At 47.8% G+C, this 17,013-nt stretch overlaps 1 protein-coding gene across 1 annotated transcript in view; it reads left to right on the top strand.

Moving 5' to 3' along the window:
- Positions 1 to 15,988, top strand: part of LOC147693148 (ankyrin repeat and SOCS box protein 5-like) — a 37,073-nt gene extending 21,085 nt beyond the window's left edge. The window contains exons 3-4 of the mRNA XM_086936895.1: positions 7,922 to 8,050; positions 14,711 to 15,988. Of these exons, the coding sequence (XP_086793021.1) occupies positions 7,922 to 8,050; positions 14,711 to 14,932 (351 nt within the window). The 3' untranslated portion in view covers positions 14,933 to 15,988. The remainder of the gene's footprint in view (positions 1 to 7,921; positions 8,051 to 14,710) is intronic.
- Positions 15,989 to 17,013: the final 1,025 nt, after the last annotated feature.

The raw sequence follows: 17,013 nt of genomic DNA, 5'->3' as shown, positions 1-17,013 counted from the left end.
AGACTTGTCATCTTTTCTGAACGCTTTAAAGTGCCATGGCCAGACTTGTCTTCTTTTCTGAACGCTCTAAAGTGCCATGGCCAGACTTGTCATCTTTTCTGAACGCTCTAAAGTGCCATGGCCAGACTTGTCTTCTTTTCGGAACGCTTTAAAGTGCCATGGCCAGACTTGTCATCTTTTCGGAACGCTTTAAAGTGCCATGGTCATACTTGTCTTCTTTTCGGAATGCTCTAAAGTGCCATGGTCAGACTTGTCTTCTTTTCAGAACGCTCTAAAGTGCCATGGCCAGACTTGTCGTCTTTTCAGAATGCTCTAAAGTGCCATGGCCAGACTTGTCTTCTTTTCGGAACGCTCTAAAGTGCCATGGTCAGACTTGTCATCTTTTCAGAACGCTCTAAATTGCCATGGCCAGCCTTGTCATCATCCTCCTGGGTGGTCAGTGGGTGGGATGGGGAGCTCCCCTTTGAGGCTTGAGAGGATGCAGTTCACACTCAGACAAGGATGTGACCCAGGAGCTGAGATCTTAAGGGGCAGGATTCCTCTGGCTGCTGTCATTTACTATCTTCAAAAATACCTTTCAACTATGATCAAACGCCACCCTTCAAAACCAGCCCATCTTAGGCAGAATGCAAGTCTTGAACGCCCTAAAGCCTCCTTCAGTAGCCAGGACACAGCCAGAGCCCTTCTAGTGGCACAATCACCGTTCTGAGCCACTAATATGTGGTAATTAATGTGAGTGCGTCTGAAATTGAATCTGAGCTTCTCCTGAAGCCTTGGTGACTGGTTGTACCTCATAGACAGCCACAGGGCATGGCTTGGACATAAGCTGGCAAAGAATTGGGCAGTGCCTGAAACTTGTCTGGGCTGCCTGCTGTGCAGAGCAGGAGGTGATGGCGGCGAATGTCTGATGGCTGAGATGACATAGGTAGGGTGACAGGATGAAGGCCAGTTCTTCAGCAGCCACAGGTGAGCTGCGCAGCCACACGCGTGATTCACTGCAGTCTGACCCGCAGTGCCACCATGGGTGGCCAGTACACTGGATGGAAAGCGTATCCGTGTGGTGCCCTCTGATAAAAGGGGGTAATGGCTGTGCATTGAAGGTACAAACATTGCACTCACGGTGTTCCATAAAAATGCTGCAATTTCCAACTTTGCGGACTAATCCTTGAGCAGCAAATGCAAATTGAACAGCAGGGGGGGGGGGTGTATTGACTGGGCAGGGGCATTGCCAAGTCAGCAGGTTTGACTTGAGACTGTAGTTTTTTACACTCAGGAATAAAGCGCCAACACAGCTGTGGGTCACTGCTCCTTCCAGTCAAGGGAAGTGGGAGAATAGACAGCCACACATCAACGTTGGCATAAGAAAAGTGCAAATTGTTCTTGTACTGAAGGTAAACTTTGAGGACACTATTGTCTTTATGTCAATGGGCTCAGTGTAGATAACTTCTTTTAACCCACTACTGCTCCCCTTCTGACACAGTCTTAGCAGCTCTGTCTCTTTGCTTTGTTTGGGCTATCTCTTTTTTCTGATTTTTGCTTTGCGTCAGGACTCCCTTGCGGTATTTGGTGTGCTTTACAGATCGGGTAACACACAGCATGGCCCAGTTTCTTTGATGAGGATTCGGTGTTAAGCCCTTTCGGGTGGAAGTGTATTGGTATAAAGTGTTAATATGAATCCAGTAGTTTTTCGTTTGGGTGTTGATAACTTCTGTTTTTTAATGGTGTTCTTAAATAAAGACCTGAGCCAATTGTTGAGCACGGGGCAGTTCGGGCACATGTAGAAGGGGGAGCACTGCTCGGTGCATAGAAAAAAACAGAACTTTCGCAGACAGGAGTAAAGCACACACCACCGAATAAACGTGCACATTAGAGTGACTGACGGTTCCATGTCATGAGGCACCGCCTTTTCACTCCTCGACCTGTAATATAGCTTATGGGTCCATTGTCGACATTTGCTAAGTTAGCATGAGCTTCGCTGCCATGAGGCTGCCTTGCACGACACTGCATGCATATATTTCGCAAGATTCTGTTTGTGCCCCTTTCACATGAGAACTGTCTGCTTTTTGCGTTCTCTGCTGTGCTGAGGTTTAGTCTGTACACGATGTACAAGGTCGATCAACAATGCCCCTTGTTATTCTGTTCTGGTCAGTCCCTCGCACCTAGACATAACATACTACTCACAGCTGTACTACTGGAAATCATGTGCTTTAATATTGCAAGCTAAACGTGTTTTGACACACTTTGAGAGACACCTTTCCAGAGAGAAGAACTGCGCTTGTCCTGAGATGTGAACCTGTCATCTAGGCCTTGAGGTATGGGGTCTGCTGACAAAGCCCAGCGGTCTTCTTTTTTATAATAAACTATTTCTTACGACGGGGAGGGTGGTTAGGTCTCTTAGTCCTTTTTCCACTGTCCTTACAAAATGATATCCCCGTTTGTATTCTATGGAATTGTGGCAATGCTGACTAAATTTTGTTTATGCATTTTTCTGCTAGTAATGGCACGTGTACTGTACCATAAAGCGCAATACACATTTTAAAGTATACCTCGTCACTGATTACTTGCATTGTGGACAAGTATGAGTGAGTGAGCGAAAGAGTTGTCTGCCTCTCACGATTCCCAAGACAGAGTGATGTGTTCTGGGTTGTCTAATCATTGGTAGTTTGGCTGTAGTCGGAGAACAAATGAGACACTATAGCTGGTCGGTTTGGGATTTTGGGTACTAATGTGGTAAGATGGTGCACCCCTATTCACTGAGGTCCCGTTTTCCTGTGCATAGTTCTGAACATGTGGAGAATCCCCGCAACAGACCTTCTTTGCACAAGTCATTATTTCCAGGGTGTGATCGTCTCGATCAGTTGTTCAAACTGAAACAAAGCAGCACTACAACTCCCAGCATGCACCAGTTATTGCAATGAGTAGCTCAAACAGGAATGTGGTATCCCAGTGGTGCAAGACCATTTTGTCATTTTGTAACTCGAATATTTACACAACAGAAGAGCTGAGTATTTAATTCCAAGCCCGGTGCCTACACTCACAGCGTATTCTGCAACGTGTGCCCTTTTGCATGATAATGAATGTAAATTTCCCCCACGAACGTGACAGGAGGTTTGGATTCTTTTTATGACACAGAGGCGAAGATTATGCCTTAACTTCTTTACTTATAGCTCTAGCAGCAAAGTGAAACATAACATAACATGGAAGAAAATTATGAGCAAAAGTTGTGACCTCATATGAGATCCACCAATCAGTGAACAGTCTCTGGAATAATTGTCCCTGCTGAGCACCAAGTTCATGTGCTGTGTTGTGATGTACCTTGAACTTATCTGTCATTCAATGAGTGAAATGTGTTTTTTCCTTCTTGAATAAATATCCTTTGTGGCCCCAGGCTTCACAGGCAGTGTCTCTCTGCTTCATGCAGCCCTTCACTTCCCTGGTGTTCAGTCCTGCTGAAAGCACACATTTATCAAGCAGATAAGATACTTCTGACAGCTCTGGTGAGTGCCTGCCTCATTAGCTGGGAGACAGCGCTGACCTGCATCTGAACCCTCTGCTCCTGAGCATAGCTGCATCTCTGAACCTGGCCATTTCTAGAGGAATGTAACTGCTAGAGCTTGGCTGCTAGAGCAAGAGGTAAAGAACTTGAGTCATAATTGAGCCTCCGGTCTTGTAATCGAGGAGAGGAGAGGATGAAGCCTCACGGCTAGAGCGGTCGACCTCGAAGCTGGGGAAGCGGGTTCGAGTCTCGGCAGGGGCGCTCAACATCCTGTGATTCTGGGCAAATCACTTCATCTCCCCGTGCCCAACAAAAATGAATGTGTCCATCTGTAACAAAACTGGTGCTATGTAAAACGCTCTGATACCCGTTGTCTCGGGTGTAGTTTGCGCTGTATAAAACTAAAAAAAAATAGAATCTCAGCGCGCACAGAGTGCGTGCTCCTGACCTGGGATCCGAAGCAGTAGACCGACTCGCCCCCTACTGATGGTAGGGTTTGGCAGGTGTGCGCTGTGCCTACACAATGCTGGTTTCAGTGGTATACGTGATCACCGTTAGTCTGTTGACCTGGCACAGCATCAGAATAAACTGATTGCTTCCGGCTGCCCTCTAAGTGACGGTAAAGGCAGCGTCACATTAAGAATTTGGGGGCACCCTGTGCAAGACGTGTTCTCGGGGTCCCTGTAAGGCACAAAAACAGATGGAATGTTTTACTCGGGACCCTAAAAATCCTTAAGATGACAGAGGTAAAGAGACAGAGTCAAAGGTAGAGTTAGGCAGATAGGGGGAGAGGTTTAGACAGATGAATTGAATAGACAGAGATCAAAGAGAGAGAGATCCCTCACCCAGTGGGCCCTTGGAGGGTGGGGGCCCTGGCCAATTGCCCATTTTGCCCGCACCTTTAAACATCTCTGGGTAAAGGCAATGTAATACAAAGCACACGCGGCCTCCTAAACTCCAAGCTGGCCTCCTTGTTTACAACATACAATATCTATGTATCCTTCCAGCCAGACATCAGATTCACACTGACTGTCAATTTGACATAAAGACAATGCAGAACTCCCATCAAACCTGTATTCCAGTATTTACACCCAGTATCAAGTTGCTCATTTCATCTGCTCATTCATTTATCGCTACCCACCATGGAGACCCACCTAAACTCCTTGCCGGCACCATTTTGAAAATCTGGCCAGTTTTCCACCTAAGTTTTCTGTTTAGTCCCAGTGCCTGTTGTCACTACACCAGTCACATTCCACATGTTTATTTTTCACCTGCCTTAGCAACTCTAGCCTCTACCCCTGTTTCTTCATGTTTCTCCTCATGAATTTTCCCAACCTCACCACAAACCTGAGAACTGGTTCTGTCTCCACCTAACTTCTTTCCAGTTCATTCATACAAACAGTTGAGAGTTTTGACTCTTTGCTAGTGATGCACCGATGTGGTGTAGAATTATGCATGCACTACGCCAATGGAGTCAAGCTATCCTGGCTGATAGCCAGAAGCCGGTCCTAGGATGCTTGATTCCGGTCCAGGGAAGGCATGGCTTGGGAGCTCGGGCTAGACAGTTCCCATGAGGCACAGGGTCAAGACTGATTTGCATGTGGCCATGTCTGAACTGGGATGGCTTGGTGAGCAAAATAGCGATGGATTAAACCCAGATCTGTGACTGGGGGTGAGTGTTTTGCCAATGTGCAACATTCCGTCCATCATCTTGTGTGTTTTGCATTTCTAACTAGGGCAGTGAAGGGTTCTCTGATCACCTTTCATTTACTCCTCACATCACTGAGACGGATGTCCCTAGTGACTTATAGAAGCCAGAGGCTTAGGGGTGTATTTATCAAATAGTCATGGAGGCTGCAAGTTACAACCCTGCGATGCATGACGGGGCAAGGGCAGTAGTGTGCCGTATTTAATATAGTCCGGAGCATCCCTGACCTTTCCCGGCGCTAGCGTACAAGGGCTGACTGGCACCAATGCCGGCCCCCCTGCACCATGGTGCAAGGCAGGGTCAGATTGGGAAGGACGGTAGTCGGGCATTGGGGATGGGCCGGTGCCTAAGGGTGACATGTAGGTCGGTTTTTAAGGGCCTCTGCTTCATTCCTGTCAGGCCATCTCACTTCAAGCTGTGGTGGGTGGGCAACAGTGGTAAGTTTGACAATCGGCCTTACGGGGGGCCAGGTATACCTCTATTTGTTGGGCTATTGTTGCCTACCCCCCTCCGTGGGGCCAGTGGGGCCCCAAAGCAGTGTCTTGCTCCTGACCCCTCCCCTACCAGGTCATCATATTAAGGCAATGGTGGATAAGAGTATGCAGGTCCTCGCTGTGGGGCTGGGATTTTCTGGAAGGGGCCATCTACACATCAGCATTTGAGCAAATCAAACACTCACCCCCAGTCAACTGATCTGGGTTTAATCCACCACCGTTCTTTAGCTCACTCCACACCACCCCAGTTCAGACATAGCCATATGCAAATCAGTCTGACCCTGTGCCTCATGGGAACAGTCCAGCCCGAACTGCCAGGCCATGTCTTCCCTGGACCGGAAACAAGCTTCCTGGGACCGGTTTCGGGTTCATAACCCTCATCAGCCAGGATAGCTTGACTCCAGTGGCCAAGTGAGCACGGGACCCGCGTCTGGGCACACCCGGCCACTGGAGCAGCAGCAGTTGTGTCAATTTTCTCGACCCCTTCACTGCAAGGCCCTCGCCCTGAGACTGGAGAGGGAGTGACCTAAGAGAAGTCTTCCTGGAGGGTGTGCGTGTATCTGCATAGGCCTTGCTGTGAGGCAACCTTTACGAAGCTTTTATTAAACTACAGACGAGGAGGCGTTTCAGCCAAACCTGCAGAATTTGGAAGTAGGAAACCAGTTTTTAGTCCCAGCATAGGGTCAACATTTGTGATTCTGGGTAAATCACTTAATCTCCCAATGCCTGTAGCAAAAATGGATTTGGTCTTGAGTAGTGTAACTGGTGCTCATATAAATTGCTCCAATGCCCTCGGGCCGAGTTCGCCCTGTGCAAAACTAGAAAAAAGCAGCTAGAAAAGACGGCAATTTATTCATGTTAGAAGATTCTGCAAAGCCCAGCGCATGATAATTATAGAGCACTCTTTATGTAAAAATATCCATATGTTTTTAACACGGTTTTTCTGTCTTTATTTAGTTTAGCTGTTAGTCACGGATGAGTAAATCAGCTTTGAAACACATTTTTAAGTGCTTTCGCCTTACGTTGACTGTTTAAAATACATACTGACCAGAAGAAAAAAGGCAGACTGCCTGTGATTTTCTTCATTTTCACACTGACTAGGATATTAGAATACAGGTCATGTCGGTGAAAGAAACGGCCCTTTGGGCAACCCTGGCCAGATCAGGTATTTTGGCCCTCGTGACATTTTATTCCACCTCGCCCCCTGACCCCCTGGCCAGAATGCATTGCTTCTCGTTTTCACCCATCTTACTGATTCTATAGGCTATAAAATTCTTAGGTTACCAAACATTTCTCTAAAAATGAGTCCAAAAGTTGTTTCATGAAAGGGCTCGATCCGTGAGTGTTCTGGCCTAATTGCAATCCTTCTCCAAGCTTGGTGCGAGGGGGCCTGGGTTGCCAGCAGGACTGTTTTTGGGCCAAAAGAGGCGCCTTCCTGCACAAAAACAAACCCAAGACGCATTTTTCTCTAGAAAGAGGAAACAACGTGGAGAAAGAAAACAAATTCTCCTCATTACGGCTCACTGTGGGAGGCGAAGCAGTCATGACACATTCCTGGTACATCTGGGAATGCCCACAATTCATGGATAGATGCTTGGGACACCTTTAGTAGTTGCATCGTGCTTGCAACCTGTTGCGTGTGCAGGTGTGATGCAACTACTTGATAAATATGGCCCTTAGTATACAACGCTCGTTGCTACATCACAGATGCTTTCTGCCTCTTTGGGACTTGTCAGTGTGACGTAACGTAGAGGACTTCAGGGGCCTGCCCCTCTCATGCGCTAATACTGTGTCATATAGTTTTGAACCAATGCGCATACTTTACCTGTGAAAGAAGTCCTAGTCAGGGCACTCGATCACTGCCTCCCCTCGCTCACGGCTCACCCCTTAGATGCGCTTGCATCAGAAAAGCCAGCGCCTGAGCAGCGTTCAGAATGGGCTCCGATCTCGCCCTAGAGAGGCCAAAGAGTGAATGTGTGGCTCCATTCGCTCCAGTTATCGAGCTACCAGTAAAATGAGTGGGTGGACGCCGTCCACCCACGTGGTACCCCGACTCGAGCCCTGGTCATAGTTGATTACTCTTGTGCGTGTGCAACACAGTTATTTGTGCAGTGACCTGCAATCCTGCACATTCTACAGGCTGCCCTTGTGTGATGCTGTGTACGCCGTGCTGGTGCTGCTGTGTTACTGTTTTCTGAACCCCCTCTTTGCATCTCTCCCCAGCACGGCGCAGACGTGAACCTGCAGGATAACTGGGGGGTGACCCCCATGTATTTGGCAGCCTGCAGTGGACAGACGGAGTGCATCCGGCTGCTCGTGCTGGCTGGTGCTGACGTCACATACAAAAATAAGGTAGGTCGTTCGTGCCAACCAGCGGGCTCTGGATTCGAGCCGGGGCAGTCGCGTGAGGGTAACGCTTTGTGAGCAGCACTTCCGGCCAGGCCGGAAGCAGACGTCACCGCTACCACAGGACCCTGCAGCAGATGTGGGAGCTCATCCATCATGGTCAGGGCTGCTTTTTAAGGAATGTTCACCCAAACCGACCAACGCAGCACAGAGGTTATTGCAGGACAGCAGGTTTCAGAGTTTTCAGGGTGCGGCCACTGCCAGGCTGCCTCAGGACCAGCGAGGAAGGATAATTTGGAAGATATATGGTGTTCCCATATGATCTAGTGGGCCTCTGGTGTTTCCATAGGACCTGGGGGGGGGGGGGGGGGCTTCGGGTGTTTCTATAGGATCTGTGAGGCGGCTGGTGTTTCCATAGGATCTGTGAGATGTCTGATGTGTCTGTAGCACCTGGGAGGCTTCTGGTGTTTCCATAGGTTCTAGTAGGCCTCTGGTGTTTCCATAGGTTCTAGTAGGCCTCTGGTGTTTTGTTTGGATTTAGTAGGCCTCTGGTGTTTCCATAGCATCTGGGAGGCTTCTGGTGTTTCTATAGGATTCCGTAGGCATCTGCTGTTTCCATAGGACGTGGGGTCTTCTGGTGTTTCTGTAGGACCTGGGAGGCTTGTGGTGTTTCCATAGGATGTAGTAGACATCTGGTGTTTCCATCGGATCTAGTAGGCATCTGGGTTTTCCATAGGGACAGGTGGGTGTGGTGTTTCCACAAGCTCTAGCAGGCATTTGGTATTTGCACTTGTTCAGGCAGGCTTCTTGTGTTTCCATAGATCCCGCAGGCTTCTCTTATTTCCAAGGGATCTGGGAGGCTTCTTGTGTTTCCACAGTCTCTGGTAGGCTTCTGGGTTTTCCACAGGATACAGGGTAACTTCTGGTGTTTCCATATGATCTAGAAGACTTCAGGTGTATCCATAGGATCTGTGAAGCTTCTTGTGTTTGCAAAGGCTTTTGGGCATGTCGGGTATTTCCATAGGATCTGGCAGGTATCTGGTTTTTTCATGGCTCAAACAGGTATCTGGTGTTTTCATTCAAATAAAGCAGTCTTTTGGTGTTCTCATAGGACCTACCAAGCTTCTTGTGTTTTCATAGGCTCTAGCAGGTTTCTGGTGTTTTCAGAGGATCTGGCAGGTATATGGTGTTTACATTGGATATAGCATGCTTCTGATGCTGTTATAGTTTCTAGCAGGTTTCTGGTGTTTCCATAGGTTGTAGCAGGTTTCCGGTTTTTCGGCATCTGGTGTTTTCATGGGATCCAGCAGTTTCTGGTGTTTTAATAGGATGTAGCATTCGTTTGGTGTTTTCATAGGTTCTAGCAGGTTTGTGGTTTTTTATTAGGATCTATCAGGCTTTTGGTGTTTCCATAGGATCCAGTAGTCCTCTGGGGTTTCCATAGGATCGAGTAGTCCTCTGGGGTTTCCATAGGATCGAGTAGTCCTCTGGGGTTTCCACAGGATAGAGTAGTCCTCTGGGGTTTCCATAGGATCGAGTAGTCCTCTGGGGTTTCCATAGGATCGAGTAGTCCTCTGGGGTTTCCATAGGATCGAGTAGTCCTCTGGGGTTTCCATAGGATCCAGTAGGCCTCTGGGGTTTCCATAGGATCGAGTAGGCTTCTGGTGTTTTGTTTGGATTTAGTAGGCACCTGGTGTTTCCATAGGATCTAGTAGCCTCTGGTGTTCCCATAGGATCTAGTGGCCTCTGGTGTTCCCATTGGATCTACCATGCTTCTTGTGTTTTCATAGGCTCTAGCAGATTTCTGGTGTTTTCAGAGGATATAGCATGCTTCTGGTGCTGTTGTCATAGTTTCTAGTAGACATCTGGTGTTCCCAAAGGAACTGGTAGGTATATGGTGTTTCCCTAGGGTGTAGCAGGTTTCGGGTGTTTCGGCATCTGGTGTTTCCATAGGTTCTAATAGCCTCTGGTCTTCCCATTGGATCTAGTAGCCTCTGGTGTTTCCATAGGCTCTAGTGGCCTCTGGTGTTTCCATAGGATCTAGAAGCCTCTGGTGTTTACATAGGATCTAGTAGCCTCTGGTGTTTACATAGGATCTAGTGGCCTCTGGTGTTTCCATAGGATCTAGAAGCCTCTGGTGTTTCCATAGGATCTAGTGGCCTCTGGTGTTTACATAGGATCTAGTGGCCTCTGGTGTTTACATAGGATCTAGTGGCCTCTGGTGTTTCCATAGGATCTAGAAGCCTCTGGTGTTTCCATAGGATCTAGTGGCCTCTGGTGTTTACATAGGATCTAGTAGCCTCTGGTGTTTACATAGGATCTAGTGGCCTCTGGTGTTTCCATAGGATCTAGAAGCCTATGGTGTTTCCATAGGATCTAGTGGCCTCTGGTGTTTACATAGGATCTAGTAGCCTCTGGTGTTTACATAGGATCTAGTGGCCTCTGGTGTTTCCATAGGATCTAGAAGCCTCTGGTGTTTCCATAGGATCTAGTAGCCTCTGGTGTTTACATAGGATCTAGTGGCCTCTGGTGTTTCCATAGGATCTAGAAGCCTCTGGTGTTTCCATAGGATCTAGTGGCCTCTGGTGTTTCCATAAGATCTAGCAGATTTCTGGTGTTTTTATTAGGACGAAGCAGGTTTCTGATGTTTCCATAGGATGTAGCATGCTTCTGGTGCTGTTGTCATAGTTTCTAGTAGACATTTGGTGTTCCCATAGGAACTAGTAGGTATATGGTGTTTCCCTAGGGTGTAGCAGGTTTCGGGTGTTTCGGGTTTTTCGGCATCTGGTGTTTCCATAGGTTCTAGCAGGCTTCTGGTGTGTCCATAGGTTCTAGCAGGCTTCTGGTGTTTCCATAGGTTCTAATAGGTGTCTGGTGTTTCCATAGGAGCTGCCAGTCACCTGGTGTTTTCTTTGGTGCTGACCAGCTTCTAGTGTTTGCTTAAAGAAGAAATCCAGCCGCATTTCTGTTTTACTGGTAGTTTTCCACTCTCGCAGATTTCACCTAGGAGCACAAGTTAACATTTTGAAAAAATCAAATCTTTGAGAAAGATGTCAGACTCAACTTTATTCTGTCGATTCCCCTGTCGGGTTTATTAAAAAAAAACATTGGTGCTACTTATTAGATCACTGAGGTGTCTAAGTAGCTAGTGGAATAAAATGCAGGTTGACATGTTTCGTGCCTCTATGGCCTAAAAAAGATCCATGGTGCTTCTTCAGGACCAAGAACAGGGATAAATTACCTACGCCACTTTAATTTAAGATGTTTGGTCACACATAAGCGGGTTGTACCAGTGATTGTCCAACCGGGTGGGCAGTCAGCTATGCCCTATCAGTCAGGGCAGAGGACCGCACTGTTGGTGGGGTATAGCCAGTGTTTCCTCTTCGGTAAACGTACCCAGTCTCTGCTTGCCTAGGAAATTCAGACCTTTGGTCAAGCTGGCCAGTTTTTCTTTAGTTGCATTAGGCCTTGACATGACCCCCTTGCCACAGGACTGCTCTACACTGCAGGGAAATGACACCTTCTAACTAGAGGAGACGAAGCCCGATCCAAGCAGGGCTACGTGCGCACAGTGCTATTTACAGATAAAATGTTTAGAAGCTGTGGGATAAGCATGTGCCATGAGATTCAAAAACAGGATAATTAAAGGACTAGCCTTTATCAAAGCTCAAAGATGGCACAGGCAGTGTGTGTGTTTCCGAGCTAGTGTGTCTTTGACACACAGGGGGCCTTGCTCTCTCAGAATCTGAGGGGCAGATTTACAAGAAACTAATACATCTCTGCATCACAGCAGCGATGCATCGGTTTACTTGCATCACGCAAAAAAAGCCTTGAGCCACCATTGATGCGTTGCATTTACAATACGGTTCACCATGGTGCAAGGATTGACAGATGCGTCACGCTTCTGTTGGTGCAAAGGTCATGCATTGCTGGAGTCGTCTCGCAAGCACGACGTAACTCCAGCAATGCTCAGAAAGGCCTATACCTATTATGCTGTGCCACTCCTTACGTCTGCTTCAAGTAGGCATAAGGTTTTGTCGCATTAGCATCATAGAAGTTGCGCAGTGAAATCTTGTAGATTTCACTGTGTCACTTTTACGAGACTTTCCTGCGTGGGAATGCCCACCCTGCATACATTATACCTGGCGCAGGTATAATGTGGCGCAGGGCTATACAACGTGATGCATCTCCCTAGATGCTTCACATTGTAAATGTGTCGCAACGTGGCGCATTGTTTACACCGCCGATGTGTCACAAAAGTGATACAACGGTGGTGCAAAAGTGTTGCAAGGGGCTTGTAAATCTGCCCCTTAATACCTGAGATCACCCTTAAGGCCTACCACGTCCCTCCTGAACCTGATGAATAGCACGAGGTCCCACGGTAATGTGCCAAGTTGCTAAACATTCATCCGCCTGCTAGCACGGGGTCATAAATGAAATCAGGAAGCCTCTTCGACAGGGCATGGTCTTGGAGTCAGTAGCAGAGCGGTCACTTTCATCTGAGGCAAGCTGACCGGAATGGAAATCCAGAGTTTTTTCACAACTTGCCGGTATCTCTGAAAAGCCATTAGAGTTGGAGTCAAGTTAATCAACCCTAGTGGATTCTTCCTACATATAACTTATTCTGCCCCAGCCTTACCAACATTTTAGCGCCACCAAATCTGCCAGTGTCCACAAAACCTACTAGAGAGTCACCGCTAGTGTTACAGGACAGTGAGGCATACAAGTGCAAAAAGCATACATGCCTTCAAGCTTTGAGATGTGCCATGCCTTCTCCATCAAGGAAGCTTGTATGCTTCACACCTGTTCTTCAGTAACTTTAGGAAAGTGCCCACAAGTCCTGCTAACACTTTCACCATCGCCACCCCAGGTCCACAGGCAGCTGGGAACGGTCAACTCTTAAATCCGCCTTCATCAGCGGCTGACACTATAGCGGCATCATCCGAAAGAGTATAGGTAATGACTTTAGAATCCTGAGAGATAGGTGAGAGTAGGCAGGATGAATGGGTGAATACCCATAGAGTCGGTATCTTGAAGATCTTCAAACGTTGCTTGTCGTGCCACCACGACCCACATAAGTACATTTCAGCAGGACAGCCGTGCACCGCCCGTGATATTTACTCTAAACGTGATTGTTTACCCTCCTTTCCCGATTTAAATAAATAAATAAATAGTGAAGTAAAATCAGAACAATAAACATGCAATTGTTTGAAATGATGTGGTGTCATTCTTGGTCCTGAAATCACAGTTACAAGTGCCTGGTCTGTTTGTCCTGCCTCCTCTCTCTAAGGGGAGGGGCTTGGCAGCTCTAGTTCTGTCATAAACAATGACTTCTCTTTACCCCCCTTTCCCACTCAGTATGGAATGGGTTTGCCATCAATGTTGGCTGAGCCCACCCCAGACAGTGACTACAATAGACACCCACTTGCTCCTGAAATCCAAATAAATGTGGCCTCCACAAAGGGAGTTGTTTCCCCATAAGTGGCAGCCATTGTTGATTTTTCCTGCCTGGCATGGCAGACCTTGACAGAGGTCTACATCAATAAACCCACCTAAAATAGGGCAGTCCTCTCTGACGTACTGGCGGCGGGGACCTTGTGGTGGATAGACCATCACCTAGAAAAAGCTGCCGACAGACTTGTGCTCAACTTTAAGCAACTATTAACCTCTTGGATGCTTATGACGAGCTGAGCTCGTCATGAGGCACGGCGCTCCGGTGCTCATGACGAGCTCAGCTCGTCATGAGCACGTATTAGTAACGCTCGTATTAGTATCTACGGGATGAGGAATCCCCAGTATTACCAGGTGCTACACGGAGCACTCAGAATGAGGCCTTAAAAGGAAGGGTGAACTGCCAGTGTAGTGTCAAAGAATGGGGGCTCCATGAATTTCAGTGGCGGCTCCTCATGGGAGTGCTGTGGGGCGGTGTGACGGGGCAGGGGAGGGGCAGGGTGAGGGGGAGTAAAGACTGGCATACGGCCGAACTGAGTTAAGTAAATAAATTAATAAAACGAATTACATTGGTTTCTGGTGCTTTCATTAGGATCCTGCAGGTTTCTGGTTTTTTATAGGATCCAGCAGGCTTCCAGAGCTTCCACAGGCTCTATTTGGTTTCTGTGGTTCAGTAGGATAAAGCAGGCTTCTTGTGTTTTTATAGGATCTAGCAGGTTTCTGGTGTTTTAATAGGTTCCAGCAGGCTTCCGGTGCTTCCATAGGCTCTATTAGGTTTCTGTGGTTCAGTAGGATAAAGCAGGCTTCTTGTGTTTTTATAGGATCTAGCAGGTTTCTGGTGTTTTCATTAGGATCTAGCAGGCTTCCAGTGTTTTTATAGGTTCTTGCAGGTTTCTGGTGCTCAGTAGGATAAATCAGGCTTCTTGTGTTTTCATAGGTTTCTAATAGGTTTCTGTGCATTGCTGGAATTAAGAGCTTTGTGTGTGGGAGGGCTGGAGTGAAGGCTAGCCTGGGCCGTGTGCACTAGTTACGCATGGAGGTGACGGACACCAGGCACATTCTGTTCCATGCTAGCCTTGCTAGCACAGGTGTGGGGGGGGGGGGGGGGGGGGGGAGGGATGCATTAGCCATCTCAAGGCACTCATATTCTAATTTTCTTATGTCCTGATTGAGCCTACCCAAAATACAAACTGGCTTCTTCTCTTTCCTTTCCAGAAAACTGGATTGCCTCCCAAGCGCCTGGCTTCGCAGACGGCCTTCATTTCCTGGATCGAGACGTTCTCCCGCCAGCCTCGCTCCCTGAAGCATCTCTGCCGCCTCGCCATCCGGGACGCTATGGGCCACCAAAGGCTACGGACCATCGAGAGGTTCCACCTCCCGCTCTCCCTTAAGGGCTACTTGATGTTCGAAGACCTGGTCCTGCAGGACACGCCTTAGCAGACCAGGGCTTGGCTTAACCAGGAATTGGCCTGCGGCTTCACGCAACATGATGGGGCGAGCTGCATCTGCTGGTCCACCTCAGCAGCCACGAGCCTTGGTTTACAAAGAGGCAGGAGGGTGGACTTCACTCGTCTTTTGTGAAAAGCCATAGATAATGCGAGCTTAAAAGCCTCATTTCAATGTCAGAGCAGCTCCAGGCAGAGCCTGGTGCACCGGAAGGCTGCCTGGCTGGGAGTAAGCTGGGAGTTACCCAAATGAATGGATGACGTACAGAAGTCGGCCAAGACAGTTTCTTTCCTCCTTGGAAGAATGACACTGCTCCAAAATGGCGGCCAATGGTCACGTGGTCCAATCACCAGGGAAGCTTTTTATGGGGCAGCTCCGATGACACATGCGCACTCAAAGGGCGGGAGGTCTCCTGGAAACCTCAGCATCTGATGGCCAGATATGTAGCAGTCACTTGTTTCATCTGCAGGTTGAACCTGAGGTGACGCGGGCACTCGTCCACACCGGCTCTGGGAAGAGTCAAATGTTGGCTGAGTAAAGCCCTGCATTGAACTAACCCTGCCCCCCCCTCATGGCCTCTCAGTGGCAGCGACCACCTGAGAGGCCACGTATCTCTCCATCCATCCTTTCACCTCTGGATTTTAAAAAGAGCTCTCTTCATTAAAATATCACGCGCTTGTTCCGTCACGGTCTGTGGGTGAGGCCCATGGGGCCCGATTCACAGAACTAACTTAAGACAAAATCCTAAACTTACTACTTTTGGTATTCACAGAAGTTAGGATTTTGTCTTAAGACAGACTTAAGACAGACTTAAGTTAGGATTCTGTCTTAAGTCTGTTTTAAGACAAAATCCTAACTTCTGTGAATACCAAAAGTAGTAAGTTTAGGATTTTCTCTTAAGTTAGTTCTGTGAATCAGCCCAAACACGTTTAATTGTAGCTTAAAATGCCCCCTTGGACAGGGAGGCCTCCCCAGCACCATCACAAACAACGCATTCTGATTGTGTGTCTGCCTAGGCGTGAATGTACATTGCAGTGTGAACTTGGAGCTGCCTCGTTTTCCTTTGCAACAAGGAACTTTTTTATTATTATTTTTTAAAATAAAACTAAATGTTGGATATTAAGGGCCTGTTTAGGTGTGGTGATTGCTTTAAAGTCTTTAAAATGCTTTAAAATCTTTAGAGGGATTAATCCTCCCGAGTTTTAAATCATGTTATGAGTTTATTTCCTCACTGCTTATTTTATTGAATTTACTTTACCAGAACACAGCTCTTACAGGGACGCCTGCAACACTGTGGGGGTTGCTGCAACCTGGTTTTAAGTCCCTTTTGCTTTGCCCACCTGTTTTCCTCAAACCTTGATGACGCCATGACCACCCCCCTCCAAGGGAGGGCTACTTAACGCAGCAGAGAGCGCGTCCACGCTGCTGGTGGGCCAAAGGCAAGCCCATCTGCGCCCGTCCGAGCCTGGATCGCGCCTAGCGCCAGAGACGCTGGCCGTTATCCTAGCCAGGCGCAGATGCTCTTGGCATACACTGTAAAAAATTTTGTAATTTTAATACTACATGTATAACTATGTTAAGCAAATGCTTATGTTTAATTTATGTTTAAATCCAAAGAAGCGTGCCGTTTGTCAAAATTGTGGCTTCTATCTCTACGCCCTGACGACGCCCCAGCTCCAACATCTCCTTCCTTAATATACATTCTCCTTTAATTGCGCGTGGTGCACTCATTAACACCCGCTCTCTCCACAAGCATAGACTAGAAATCTCTGAGATGATAGATTTCCAAAGATTAGACCTGGGCACACCCGGCAGCTAGCCCTGATTTCCGTATTGCTGTCCCTCCTGGCTTCTCAGTAGGCCTGGGCAGTCAACAACTTTGCTCCGTTCGCGGAGTTTGCAGAGTTTTCTGCACTCCGCGGGGCTTGCAGAGTGAAGAAAACTCTGCTTCGCGATGTGTAGCGGAGGTTTTTACCCGCTTGCGATCATGAACGGTAAGTTCTCGCTCGCAAATGGTAAGTTCGCGAGAGCGATCTGCTGCACGGGTAGAATTTCTACCCGAGCGGCAGGAA

Source organism: Lissotriton vulgaris, chromosome 9, assembly GCF_964263255.1.
Source record: "Lissotriton vulgaris chromosome 9, aLisVul1.2, whole genome shotgun sequence".
NCBI classification, from domain to species: Eukaryota; Metazoa; Chordata; class Amphibia; order Caudata; family Salamandridae; genus Lissotriton; species Lissotriton vulgaris.
The sequence above is the reverse complement of the archived record's forward strand: the minus strand, read 5'-3'. Positions and strand labels throughout refer to the sequence as shown.